At 42.3% G+C, this 14,408-nt stretch overlaps 1 protein-coding gene across 1 annotated transcript in view; it reads right to left on the bottom strand.

The window, feature by feature from the left end:
- Positions 1-14,178, bottom strand: part of LOC111973437 (nuclear receptor-binding protein 2-like) — a 79,524-nt gene extending 65,346 nt beyond the window's left edge. The window contains exon 1 of the mRNA XM_024000802.3: positions 13,554-14,178. Within this exon, the coding sequence (XP_023856570.1) occupies positions 13,554-13,673 (120 nt within the window). The 5' untranslated portion in view covers positions 13,674-14,178. The remainder of the gene's footprint in view (positions 1-13,553) is intronic.
- Between the last annotated feature and the right edge of the window lie 230 nt (positions 14,179-14,408).

Here is a 14,408-nt window from a genome sequence, read left to right as displayed (position 1 = left end):
TTGGTCTTTGCTCTGACATGCACCTTATATAAACGTGTGTGCATTTTCAAATCATGTCCAATCAATTTACCACAGGTGGACTCCAATCAAGTTATAAAAACATCTCAAGGATGATCAATGGAAACAGGAAGCACCCGAGCTGAATTTCGAGTCTCATTGCAAAGGGTCTGAATACTTATGTAAATACAGTATCAGAAATTACATTAAATTGACTGCATAGAATTCATACATTGACCTTTAAAATGTTATTCATACATTTACCTTTAAATACAAACTGCCACTGATCTATAATTACCATTAAGTGCTTAGCTATAAATGCTTTATGAATGGGAAAATAGATGACTTTCCTTTGAGTGCATAGAATTCATACATAGACCAGAGTTCAGGTGGGCCTTCGCGCTTCAGCCACCAAAGGGAAAGGAGGAGTGTTCAATAACAAATTACTAAAATCATGAGAAGGGCTTACCAAGAAACACTTCCAAAAGGACTAATTCGAGGTAGAAAGGAGTTGGAGCACTCAACAACAAAAAAGCTGAGATGGATTAAAGGGAGCGAAAATAAATCAATTGTACAGGATGTGAATAGGCGACTGACGTTTCGACGTCAAGCTGACATCTTCCTCAGAGTGACCTGCCCATTGCACTTAGCTCTTATTTATAGCCCAGTGGCGCATTGAGACACAACAATGTAAGAAAATAATCCTTAGACACTCTGGATGCTAAGAGGCTAAACTCAGATTTTTCACTATCCTCGTTTCTATAATATTGTTGCGTAGATTTGTTGTGTCTCTGGATTCAAAGACACCCAAATATCACCTGAATATTTTGACATTGACTATTTGTTTTATTTTTGTATTTTATTCAACCTTTATTTAACTAGGCAAGTCAGTTAAGAACAAATTCTTATTTACAATGACGGCCTACCGGGGAACAGTGGGTTAACTGCCTTGTTCAGGGGCAGAACGACAGATATTTACCTTTACCCCTATTAACAAGACACACCATTTCTCTTATTATTAGTATTATTTTGTGCTGTAATTTGCCATTTACCTTGAACCATATTATCATTATTATCTTCTTAGATTCTAACATTTGTAAAACATGAATTTTATTTAGTAGATAAGTAGTGGTTTCCCAAACTCGGTCCTGGGGCCCGGCATAGATGCACGTTTTGGTTTTTGCCCAGGCACTACACAGCTGATTCAAATAATCAAAGCTTGATGATGAGATGGTTATTTGAATCAGCTATGTAGTGCTAGGGCTAAAGCCTAAACGTGCACCCATGGTGGCCCCAGGACTGAGTTTGGGAAACCCTAAGAAGTATTCAACCCCCTGTCAATGCATATTAGAATCACCTTTGGCAGTCACCTTTGGAATCACCTTTGGCAGTCTTTCTGAGTAAGTCTCTAAGAGCTTTCCACACTAGCATTGTTACCCATTATTCTTTTAAAAATTCTTCAAACTCTGTCAAATGTGTTGTTGATCATTGTAATTGAACCATTTTCTGGTCTTGCCATAGATTTTATAGCAGATTTAAGTCAAAACTAACTCAGCCACTCAGGAACATTCACTGTCTTCTTGGTAAGCAACTCCACTATAGATTTGGCCTTTTAAGTTATTGTCCTGCTGAAAGGTGAATTAATCTCCCAGTGTCTGGTGGAAAGCAGACTGAACCAGGTTTTCCTCTAGGATTTTGTCTGTGCTTAGCTCCATTCCGTTTCTTTTTTATCCTGAAAAACTCCCCAGTCCTTAACGATTGCAAGTATACCCATAACATGATGCAGGCACCACTATGCTTACAAATATGGAGAATGGTAGGCTTGGGTGGTATACTGTATATACCGGGGTATTTTGAAATAGTTTTTCAATGACGTCAATACCATTAAAATAATTTATTTGAAGTTTTTCACAAAATGTTTATATTTGTAGCTACTTTTTAAGTAAATACCTGCAGTCAAATTGTGCAATAAATTAGGAGATAAAGCAGCATGCTTCATTTCACCGGTCACATTATGAAGCATACCGTAGTTCCCCAGAACAGTTGAGCCAGTCACGGGCTTGTTTGTAAATTGCACAACTGGAGAAAGCGGGAGCAGATGAGTCCAGCTATGTATTGTCAGGGGTCGCGTTTTATATTGAGTCAACAGTGTTTTTTTGCTTCAATAAACTGATCAGGGACGTGCAACTATAGTTTTCCTTCACAAAAAAATACATTAGTGCAACACATTCGGCAGTAAATTGCTTCATTTTCATCAGATAACAACAGAAGTGCAATGCTATTTGGTTGGCAGCCACACAACTAAATTAGTTTACAATGAAAAAGCAAGGTATTTTTTAGCAAAAACAATGCATGGCCATCATATTTCAAATGTTTGTCATTAAAAAAATGTAGCCAGTTACATTTCCTAATGTTTTGTTTAATCCGGCATTTTACTTGAGAAAAGTAGGCTGGCACACTGATAAAAGCACCGGAGAAAAGTAGCTACACATCAGTCAGAGCACTGTCTGCTGATAGAATGCTCTTCGTGAATTCTCATCCGAGTGGAGAAGTGCAAACGAAGCACAAAATTTGTCTGATGCTGAGCAGAAATTACAATAAGAAGAATTTTAGTTCGGTATAGATTTCCTGTGTGAAAAACGAAGAATTCTGCATTAATGTGACCCCTAAGTTTAACTTGCTAGTTATCTAAGTAAGTGGCTGAATTAATAAGGTGGCGGGGCATCGTATTGTGTTAACCTTCTGCCGTGTTGGAGCCCTTTGGATGAGTTATCTGTACAGCTGCCACTGCTATCTTTTGATTTCCTTGCGTTTTTTCTCCTCTCCGTTCTCTGCTCCTCCCCCATCTTCTCCGGTGTGCACGTCCACCATCTTCTCTGAGCAGAGCAGGCAGGCCAAACTCATAACTTCACACAGACAAAGCGAGTATATACATGCTGCTCCAGAGCCAGTACTGTTCTTACTTCAGAGAAGCATGCATCAAAACCTTGTTCATATGCACAATGTCTCTCATTCACATCGGTTGTATATGTCCAAACTCACAGAAAATGCCATTCGATAGCTCCTACCTGTATATGTATAACTTTATGAGCTGGATTACCTGTCTTCGCAATTTGTTTATTTAAGTTAGCATATTTAGCTAGCACCCTCCATGGAAATTCGTGCTACTTTTGTTAGCATTCTGGTAAGATGCCCAACGGGCTTTTTTTTGCATAATACTGTAAATCCCAGGATGAGAGAAGGATGGTATGACAATAGACTTCCGGCGCCGAAAAGAGATGGCCGCCTCGCTTCGCGTTCCTTGGAAAATATGCAGTATTGTGTTTTTTTATGTGTTATTTCTTACATCGGTACCCCAGGTAATCTTAGGTTTCATTACATACAGTCGGGAGGAACTACTGAACATACGATTAACGTCAACTCATCATCGTTCCTACCAGGAATATGACTTTCCCGAAACGGATCCAGTGTTTTGCCTTTCCACCCAATACAATGATCTGATCCCAGCCGGCGACCCTGTGCGACGCCGGAAAAGGGCAAACGAGGCGGTCTCGTGGTCAGGCTTCGGAGACGGGCACATCGCGCTCCACTCCCTAGCATACTACTCGCCAATGTCCAGTCTCTTGACAATAAGGTTGACAAATCCGAGCACGGGTAGCATTCCAGAGAGACATCAGGGATTGCAACGTGCTCTGCTTCACGGAAACATGGCTACTCAAGAGACGCTAACGGAGTCGGTGCAGCCAGCTGGTTTCTTCATGCATCGCGCCGACAGAAACAAACATCTTTCCGGTAAGAAGAGGGGCGGGGTATGCCTTATGATTAACGAGACGTGGTGTGATCATCATAACAACACACAGGAACTCAAGTCATTCTGTTCACCTGATCTAGAACTCCTCACAATCAAATGTCGACCGCATTATCTACCAAGGGATTCTCTTCAATCATAATCACAGCCGTATATATTCCCCCCAAGCAGACACATCGATGGCCCTGAACGAACTTTATCTGACTCTTTGTAAACTGGAAACCACACACCCTGAGGCTGCATTCATCGTAGCTGGGGATTTTAACAAGGCTAATCTAAAAACAAAACTCCCTAATTCTATTAGCATATCGATTGTGCTACCAGGGCTGAAAAACCCATGATCATTGTTATACTAATTTCCGCGACGCATATAGGCCCTCCCCCGCCCCCCTTTCGGAAAAGCTGACACCGACTCCATTTTGTTGATTCCAGCCTACAAACAGAAACTCAACAACAAGCTCCCGCGCTCAGGTCTGTTCAACGCTGGTCCGACCAATCTGAATCCACGCTTCAAGACTGCTTCGATCACGCGGATTGGAATATGTTCCGCATTGCGTCAACAACAATATTGACGAATATGCTGATTCGGTGAGCGAGTTCATTAGGAAGTGCATTGACGATGTCGTACCCACAGCAACGATTAAAACATTCCCAAACCAGAAACCGTGGATTGACGGCAGCATTCGCGTGAAACTGAAAGCGCGAACCACTGCTTTTACCAGGGCAAGTGGACCGGAAGCATGACCGAATACAAACAGTGTAGCTATTCTCTCCGCAAGGCAATCAAACAGGCTAAGTCCCAGTACAGAGACAAAATCGAGTCGCAATTCAACAGCTCAGACACAAGAGGTATGTGGCAGGGTCTACAGTCAATCACGGATTACAAAAGAAAACCAGCCCCGTCGCGGACCAGGATGTCTTGCTCCCAGACAGGCTAAACAACTTTTTTGCCCGCTTTGAGGACAATACAGTGCCACTGACACGGCCCCCTACCAAAACCTGCGGGCTCTCCTTCACTGCAGCCGAGGTGAGTAAAACATTTAAACGTGTTAACCCTCGCAAGGCTGCAGGCCCAGACGGCATTCCCAGCCGCGTCTCAGAGCATGCGCAGACCAGCTGGCTGGTGTGTTTACGGACATATTCAATCAATCCTTATCCCAGTCTGCTGTTCCCACATGCTTCAAGAGGGCCACCATTGTTCCTGTTCCCAAGAAAGCTAAGGTAACTGAGCTAAACGACTACCGCCCCGTAGCACTCACTTCCGTCTCATGAAGTGCTTTGAGAGACTAGTCAAGGACCATATCACCTCCACCCTACCGGACACCCTAGACCCACTCCAATTTGCTTACCGACCCAATAGGTCCACAGACGACGCATCGCAACCACACTGCACACTGCCCTAACCCATCTGGACAAGAGGATACCCATGTGAGATGCTGTTCATCGATTACAGCTCAGCATTTAACACCATAGTACCCTCCAAACTCGTCATCAAGCTCGAGACCCTGGTCTCGACCCGCCCTGTGCAACTGGGTCCTGGACTTCCTGACGGGCCGCCCCCAGGTGGTGAGGGTAGGTACAACATCTCCACCCCGCTGATCCTCAACACTGGGCCCACAAGGGTGCGTTCTGAGCCCTCTCCTGTACTCCCTGTTCACCCACGACTGCGTGGCCATGCACGCCTCCAACTCAATCATCAAGTTTGCGGATGACACTACAGTGGTAGGCTTGATTACCAACAACGACGAGACGGCCTACAGGGAGGAGGTGAGGGCCTCGGAGTGTGGTGTCAGGAAAATAACCTCACACTCAACGTCAACAAACAAAGGAGATGATTGTGGACTTCAGGAAACAGCAGAGGAGCACCCCCCTATCCACATCGACGGGTCAGTAGTGAGAAGGTGGAAAGTTTTAAGTTCCTCGGTGTACACATCACGGACAAACTGAATTGGTCCACCCACACAGACAGCGTTGTGAAGAAGGGCGCAGCAGCGCCTCTTCAACCTCAGGAGGCTGAAGAAATTCGGCTTGTCACCAAAAGCACTCACAAACTTCTACAGATGCACAATCGAGAGCATCCTGTCGGGCTGTATCACCGCCTGGTACGGCAACTGCTCCGCCCACAACCGTAAGGCTCTCCAGAGGGTAGTGAGGTCTGCAGAACGCATCACCAGGGGCAAACTACCTGCCCTCCAGGACACCTACACCACCCGATGTCACAGGAAGGCCATAAAGATCATCAAGGACAACAACCACCCAAGCCACTGCCTGTTCACCCCGCTATCATCCAGAAGGCGAGGTCAGTACAGGTGCATCAAAGCAGGGACCGAGAGACTGAAAAACAGCTTCTATCTCAAGGCCATCAGACTGTTAAACAGCCACTACTAACATTTAGCGGCCGCTGCCAACATACTGACTCAACTCCAGCCACTTTTAAATGGGAATTGATGGAAATTATGTAAAAATGTACCACTAGCCACTTTAAACAATGCCACTTAATATAATGTTTACATACCCTACATTACCCATCTCATATGTATATACTGTACTCTATATCATCTACTGCATCTTGCCATCTTTATGTAATACATGTACCACTAGCCACTTTAAACTATGCCACTTTATGTTTACATACCCTACAGTACTCATCTCATATGTATATACCGTACTCTATACCATCTACTGCATCTTGCCATGCCGTTCTTACCACCACTCATTCATATATCTTTATGTACATATTCTTTATCCCTTTACACTTGTGTGTGTGTATAAGGTAGTAGTTGTGGAATTGTTAGGTTAGATTACTTGTTGGTTATTACTGCATTGTCGGAACTAGAAGCACAAGCATTTCGCTACACTCGCATTAACATCTGCTAACCATGTGTATGTGACTAATAAAATTTGATTTGATTTGATTTATTGGATTTGCCCCAAACAAAACACGTTGTATTCAGGACAAAAAGTGAATTGCTTTGACACATTTTTATGCAGTATTACGTTAGTGCCTTGTTGCAAACAAGATGCATGTTTTGGAATATTTTTATTCTGTATAGGCTTCCTTATTTTCACCCTTGTCAATTAGGTTAGTATTGTGGAGTAACTACAGTGTTGTTGATCCATCCTCACTTTCTTCTATCACAGCCATTAAACTCTGTAACTGTATTAAAGTCACCATTGGCCCCATGGTGAAATCCCTCATTGGTTTCCTTCCTCTCTGGCAACTGAGTTAGAAAGGACGCCTGCATCTTTGTAGTGACTGGGTGTATAGATACACCATCCAGTGTAATTAATAACTTCAACATGCTCAAAGGGATATTCAATGTCAAGTCACCTGTTCGCATCCTGTCCAACGGATTAAAGTGAGATAAAATAAACCAATCTCTACTTTGTTGTTGTGTGCTCTAACTTTCTACCTCAAATTAGTCCTTTTGGAAGTTTTTCTCAGTAAGCCCTTCACATACATAGAACCAACTTAGGCCTAATTGTGATGTGGAGGAGGGCTGTTAATGAGTTACGAATGAGTTGATGACCCTCAACTACACGATTTTATTCAACAAGATTTACCCTGAGGATTCAACCCTGTGGTGATCTTCATGCACCATTGACCTCAGAGAGAAGAAGAATAAGGGAAGTCACGGGCCTATACCGGCCGGTGGGGAGAATGGGGCTGATACAGGCTATATATCAGCATGATTTTCTAAATGTCATTTGGCCTTTTGGCATATTTACTAACACTTGTATGGCAGCAGCACACTTTTGAGAACAGCCATAGTGATTACACTACGCTGTCATTATAATGATGCATCTATTAAGATATCTAAATATGAGCTCTTGCATAGCATGACATGAATGTGCTATAGATATGCTATTCATATTTTTCATTAACCTTTAATAATGCGGTTGGGACCTGTTAAACCACATTCATGAAATGCTTATAGATGTGTAATAAGTGTTATGATATGATGCAAGTTTCTCATAACAGCAGAAAAGAAGTGTCATTAATCACCTACGGACTGGTTCACAGTAATGGAATATTCCACCCTGACAGAGTTACCATGCATTGTTTCACGCGATAGGATTGGAAACGTGACTTTTATTGAAATTAAGCTGCAGCAGTGAGGCGCTTTCAAAGCGGGGCAGAGAAAAAGGAAAAATAAACTAGATTGAATTTTAACTGAAAAATGTCCTAAGTCAATGCATTTCTTTAGTAAAAAAGACAGGTGCTGCTGATAATACTGCCATCGTCGTTGAGGCAGAGGACATGTATGTGTAGCCCATGTATTTGATGCTGTCTGGACAAAAATAGTTTACTCCTCTTCTGTCCAGACAGCATCAGATACATGGGCTACATATAGCAAGACTGAGGTGTGCTGTTTCGTTCGCTCCGAAGTATTTTCCGTAATTGAAGGAGAGTTGGTATTGAACTTGGAATTGAAGGAGAGGTGGCAGGTGCACAGTGCACAAATTATTATTGTCGCACCGGTCGGGATTGGGGTTGATTGATGCTCAATGTTCAATTAAAATCTCCCTACCATCATAACTAAGCCAATATGACACCAATGTTGATGATAATTCACAAATCACCTTGATTGGAGGTACACAACACACTCCCTGCCTCTGTCATGAGCAGTCCGGCCGTTACTGAGAACCACATACTGGGTCCTTAGTATTAGAAAAAAAGAAAATATCTAGGTGTTGGATAAGAACCAGATTAAAGCATCCATAAAGTGACCATTAGACTTGCCACCTTTCAGACTGCATAAGTTTGTAGGTGCAACAGTTTTGATTACACTTATAATTTATCGCTCTCAAGTGCTCATTTCTGTCTATTAAGAACCAACGATGTGCTACCTTTTGTAGCATTTCTGACAATGCTAAAGTCTTTTTTTAGCCGGAGCCGGGACCAGCAACTCAGTTGCTGCACAACAGTAAAGCTGTTTGCACCAGGCTGCCGGGCATAATAAGTGTATGCGAACAAACCTAGGCTACTGTAGCTACCTAGCTATATGGTGTTATTCATGCTGAGGTTAAACCTGTTTGGGATAGGGGGCAGCATTTTCACTTTTGCATGAAATGCGTGCCCAGAGTAAACTGCCTGCTACTCTGTCCCAGATGCAAATATATGCATATTATTAGTAGTTTTTGATAGAAAACACTCTGAAGTTTCTAAAACTGTTTGAATGATGTCTGAGTATAACTGAACTCATATGGCAGGTGAAAACCTGAGAAAAATCCAACCAGGAAGTGGGAAATCTGATGTTTGTTGTGTCTATGGGGTCAAGTTGCACTTCCTAAGGCTTCCACTAGATGTCAACCGTCTTTAGAAACTTGTTTCAGGCTTCTGCTATAAAGGAGGGGGGAATGGGTGCTGAATGAGTCATGGGTCTGGCAGAGTGTCTCAGGCTCGTGACGCGCGCTCCCGACAGAGTTAGCTCTCGTTCCAGTGCTTTTCTACAGACAATGGAATTCTCCGGTTGGAACATTATTGATGATTATGTTAAAAACATCCTAAAGATTGATTCCATACATCGTTTGACATGTTTCTACGACCTGTAACGGAACTTTTCGAGTTTTTGTCTGGACGTAGTGCTCATGAAGATGGATTACTGGGCTGAACACGCTAACAACTAGTGGCTATTTGGACATAAATTATGGACTTTATGGAACAAATCAGTCATTTATTGTCGAACTGGGATTCCTGGGAGTGCATTCTGATGAAGATCATCAAAGGTAAGTTAATATTTATAATGTTATTTCTAACTTCTGTTGACTCCAACATGGCGGATATTTCTTTGGCTGGATTGGGCTCTGAGCGCCGTACTCAGATTATGCTTTTTCCGTAATTTAAAAAAAAAATCTGACACAGCGGTTGCATTAAGGAGAAGTCTATCTTTAATTCTGTGAATAACCCTTGTATCTTTTATCAATGTTTATTATGAGTATTTCTGGGATTTCTGTGGCTATCTGCAAAATCACCAGATGTTTTGGCATCAAAACATTACTGCACGTAACGCGCCAATGTAAACTGAGATTTTTGGATATAAATATGCACATTATCGAACAAAACATACATGTATTATGTAACATAATGTCCTATGAGTGTCATCTGATGAAGATCATCAAAGGTTAGTGATTCATTTTATCTATATTTCTGCTATTTGTGACTCCTATCTTTGTCTGGAAAAATGGCTGTGTGTTTTTTTGACTTGGCTCTGAACTAACATAATCATATGTTGTGCTTTCACTGTAAAGCCTTTTTGAAATCGGACATGATGGGTAGATTAACAAGAGGTTTATCTTTCATTTGCTCCATTGGACTTGTTAATGTGTGAAAGTTACATATTTCAAAAAAATATTTTTTGAATTTCGCGCACTGCCTTTTCAGCGGAATGTTGTCGAGGGGTTCCGCTAGCGGAACGCCTGCGCTAGAAAGGTTAATCAATAAAAGCAAACAGATATTTTCATTAACTACATAGGTAGCTAGCTAACATGAGCTGGCTTGCCCAACGTCCAGCAGCTAGCCTCTGTAGCTAGCTAACACCAGTCAGCTGAATGCTAGTTAGCTAATTTCCCCCCAACATCTGACGGTTAGAGGATGAAATCACCTCGAGCTCAACAATTAAATGGACTGGAAAATAACGGTAAGTTTTGCGACTAAAGACACCCTTCTAGCTAGCTGACCACCAATTTTCATTGCATATATATATAATAATACACGTGTGTTTATATATACACACACACATTTTGTGGGACACGCTGTACTTTGGTCAAATTGTCACGCTGCTACCTTACAATGCATGCAATGGGCTTCTGCAACACTAGCCAGCTAGCTACTCCATAGTCCAAGCTGTGGTAAGAGCTAGCCACATTTCACTGTCAGACAGAACACAACTCAAACTGCTGAGAAAACAAATTGCTAGCTAAAGTTACATGTAAACAAACAGCACCTCTGCACTGAATCCTGTGTGCAAATGCATGCTCGCTAGCATCAGAAAAACTCACCAGTTTCTAACATCCATAATACATTCTAGTACGCTCCTCCTGTCTTCTTGACATTTGAATCCAAATGTGTGCTGATCAACAGTGCCAAACGAATAACTCGGCCATGTGTTGGATATTTGTCAACAACTCTTCCAGTGGCGCGGAACACTTTAGGCTAGAAACAAGATGTAAAAGGCACAAGAAAGTCGTGGATCTAGTGTACATGGGGATACCTTAGTTCAGTCTCTATTGCTGAGTTATACGACCTTCAAAAGTCAATGACTTTAAACAGTTTTCTTTTACTTTGCATTCAATGGGAATTGAGTCATATTTTACAATGTAAGACTGTCACAATCAATTGATCTATTCATCTTCTAGAAACTGCAGACAATTATGTTTGACTATAGTTAATTCAAAACTGACTTGAGCTATTAGAGGGCAACAGCCAGAAGACCAGGGTTTAAACCAGCAACCCTTGCAGTTAAGCAAGCACACCACCTGTGCCATTAAGGCCCCGACCTTTCGGCAGAGGTCGAATTAAAGGTTACAATGGCACTACCAATGACAGACTTTTGGTTGCATTTTTTTTATCAGGCTCTGCATGTGGAAATGTTGTATAATACACCTTTAACTAGAGACTTCCCCTTAAAACCAACAAATCTCTTTAAAAACAGGCCTGTGGGGCATCAATATGAGTCAGAAGCATTCATTCTAATGTCAATTGACTACAAAGTGTAAATAAGCAAATTTTGTTCATAAAGTCAGTCTTGTCCAAAACGGAGTTTGGAACATCAGTAAGTCACAACGAGTAAATGAAGGTTGGGTTTGGATTACAATTATGTCAAATCATGCCTCCCTTTGCCAAACTCCAAGTGCAAATCACCCCTTCTAATTCGCTTCCTTTCGTTGAATGGGGCTCCGTTGTTTCATCGCCCCCAATGCAAAAGATCGCAGCCCTATAAGGATTGACCAACTATGGTTTGCATGCCCTGCCAAAAGACCCTATCATGCAGAACAGGTGGTTGGACTTCGTTGGTCCCCAGTGCAATGGTGGTGAGTATACAGGTAGCTAGACCGTAAACTGCTGGTTATGTATATTTGAAAAGTTGTATAAAGAAATACCAGGGTTGTTAAATTGGCCCAGCATCGCCCGGGTTAGGGGAGGGTTTGGCCGGCTGGGATGTCCTTGTCCCATCGCACTCTAGCGACTCCTTGTGGCAGCCGGGCGCATGTACGCTGACTTCGGTCGGCAGCTATACAGTGTTTCCTCCGACACATTGGTGCGGCTGGCCTCCCAGGTTAAGCGAGCAGTGTCAAGAAGCAGTGCAGCTTGGCAGGGTCGCGTTTCAGAGGATGCAAGGCTCTCGACCATCGCATCTCCCAAGTCTGTACGAGAGTTGCAGCGATGGGACAAGACTTTAACTACCAATTGGACTTCACAAAATTGGGGGGGAAAAGTACCAAAAAAATATTTTTGTTCTGTGTATGTGTATATTTCTACACACACAAAACATTAGGTACACCTTCCTAATATTGAGTTGCACACCCTTTTGCCCTCAGAACAGCCTCAATTCGTCGGGACGTGGATTCTTCATGGTGTCGAAAGCGTTCCCCAGGGATGCTGGCCCATGTTGGCTCCAATGCTTCCCACAGTTGTGTCAAGTTGACTTGATGTCCTTTGGATGGTGGACCATTCTGATACACACGGGAAACCAGCAGCATTGCAGTACGAAACACACTCAAACCGGTGCGCCTGGCACCTACTACCACACCCCATTCAAAGGCACTTCAATATTTTGTTTTGTCCATTCACACTCTGAATGGCAAACATACACAACCCATGTCTCAAGGCTTAAAAATACTTATTAAACCCGTCTCCTCCCCTTCATCTACACTGACTGAAGTGGATTTAACAATTTGACATCAATAAGGGATCATAGCTTTCACCTGGATTCATCTGATCAGTCTGTCATGGAAAGAGCAGGTGTTCTTATTGTTTTGTATACAGTGTATATATCATTAAGCTGTATGTATTTTTAGATATGGCCTATAGTAAATGTGTATTATTGTAGCAAATACACACAATGTTAAGCTACATATTCATTTGACGAGTTAATAAACTGCCCATTGATCAGCACAGCAATTAATAAAACAGGACCATGTTTGCAAAACAAGTCAATATTACGCAGGTAAGCTAACAGTTACAGAAATCAGGAAGGCAGACAGGCTCTATAGTCCTCTATATTAGGAGTGACCGTGTCCAACACACCGTCACCTGGTGTTATGTTGGGCACCTATTGACCCAGGTTTGAATCATAAGCAACCTGCATACACATTGTTTAAAGTACAATAGACCAACATACCTACAGTAGTTGGTTAAAGCTGTGTGCTGGAAATGGTTGGTTAAAGCTGTGTGCTGGAAATCCTCGGTACAGCATGGGTGGAGTAGACTAGGCATTGTGGCTATGTTCTGGCCCCTGACCATCCATTACTACAAAAAATAAGGCCGCAGCTGAATATAGTTGCCTACCACTATTATGTAATGTATCGGTTGTACCTGCTGCTACAATACAGACAGGCATCACCATCCAACCCCAATGGTTATTAGATTCGTTACGACGTAGACTATAGGCCTATCAGGCAATAATGTTCCAGGCAATCATGCTCTAAACAGAATTATATTTATCTTGTCTCCCCTTTAACTGTCAATATGTGTATCCCACAAGTTGAATCGCTGCCACTGGAGCAACCAAACAGATAGACCAACCTGCTCTTTTCGCTTTTGCCAGCGACCGCATGGGCTTTCCTCCAGGATTTCACTCTCATCTTCACTCTCCTCCTCCTTCCCCTCGGACCCTGAATTGCTCTCCGGTACAGACATAGTCATTGTATTCCGTGTTAATTGTTATTTCCCAGTTGGTTTCACTCGAATGTAGCGCAAATGTCTATACAGTCTAGAATCCCCGACGACACAGCTATAGTAAAGCGCTCAACACATCTTACTGTTAGCACAGGGGTAAACCGTAGCACTCAAAAATAAAACACCTTCAAAATGTACTCCTGATAAAGTTCAAATAAAAAGCGGAAATAAATGATATAATAGTCGTGTTAATAGGTTAACCGAGGAAAAATATTATAGTCCGGTTTGCGCGCTCAACTGCATGCAAAATAGATTGCGAAATGTTGTTCCTACTATCCGTATTCACAGATGAAGAGCAAAATCATGTGTATGGAAAGAAATTATAGTAAAAAAGTTGTTTTTCCGTTGCCTCCTTTTGTTTCGTTAATTATCTCTCCCATTGACGGTATAAAGTATATATTTTTGTTACATCTCCTAACACCATGCGTCATTGTTGTTGTTGTTGGTTAATGCGCTTCTTCTTCTGGGAATTTTATATGACGGTTGGCAACCAACTTTAAGTGGAATTATCGCCACCAGCTGGACTGGAGTGTGGAACAGAGACAGTGAAGGTCTAAATCCTACCCAATAATCAAATCTCCCGAAAAAAAGAAAATACATAATTAAATACTACATCTCCCGAAGATTTCACCGGGAGTTCACTTAATCCTGGCTTTTGAACCCCATTACTCTTCAAATCTAATAACAATCGCTCTCTTTCCC

The sequence above is a fragment of the Salvelinus sp. IW2-2015 genome, linkage group LG14 (genome assembly GCF_002910315.2).
Source record: "Salvelinus sp. IW2-2015 linkage group LG14, ASM291031v2, whole genome shotgun sequence".
Lineage (NCBI taxonomy): Eukaryota > Metazoa > Chordata > Actinopteri > Salmoniformes > Salmonidae > Salvelinus > Salvelinus sp. IW2-2015.
This window is presented reverse-complemented; position numbering and strand designations above follow the sequence as displayed.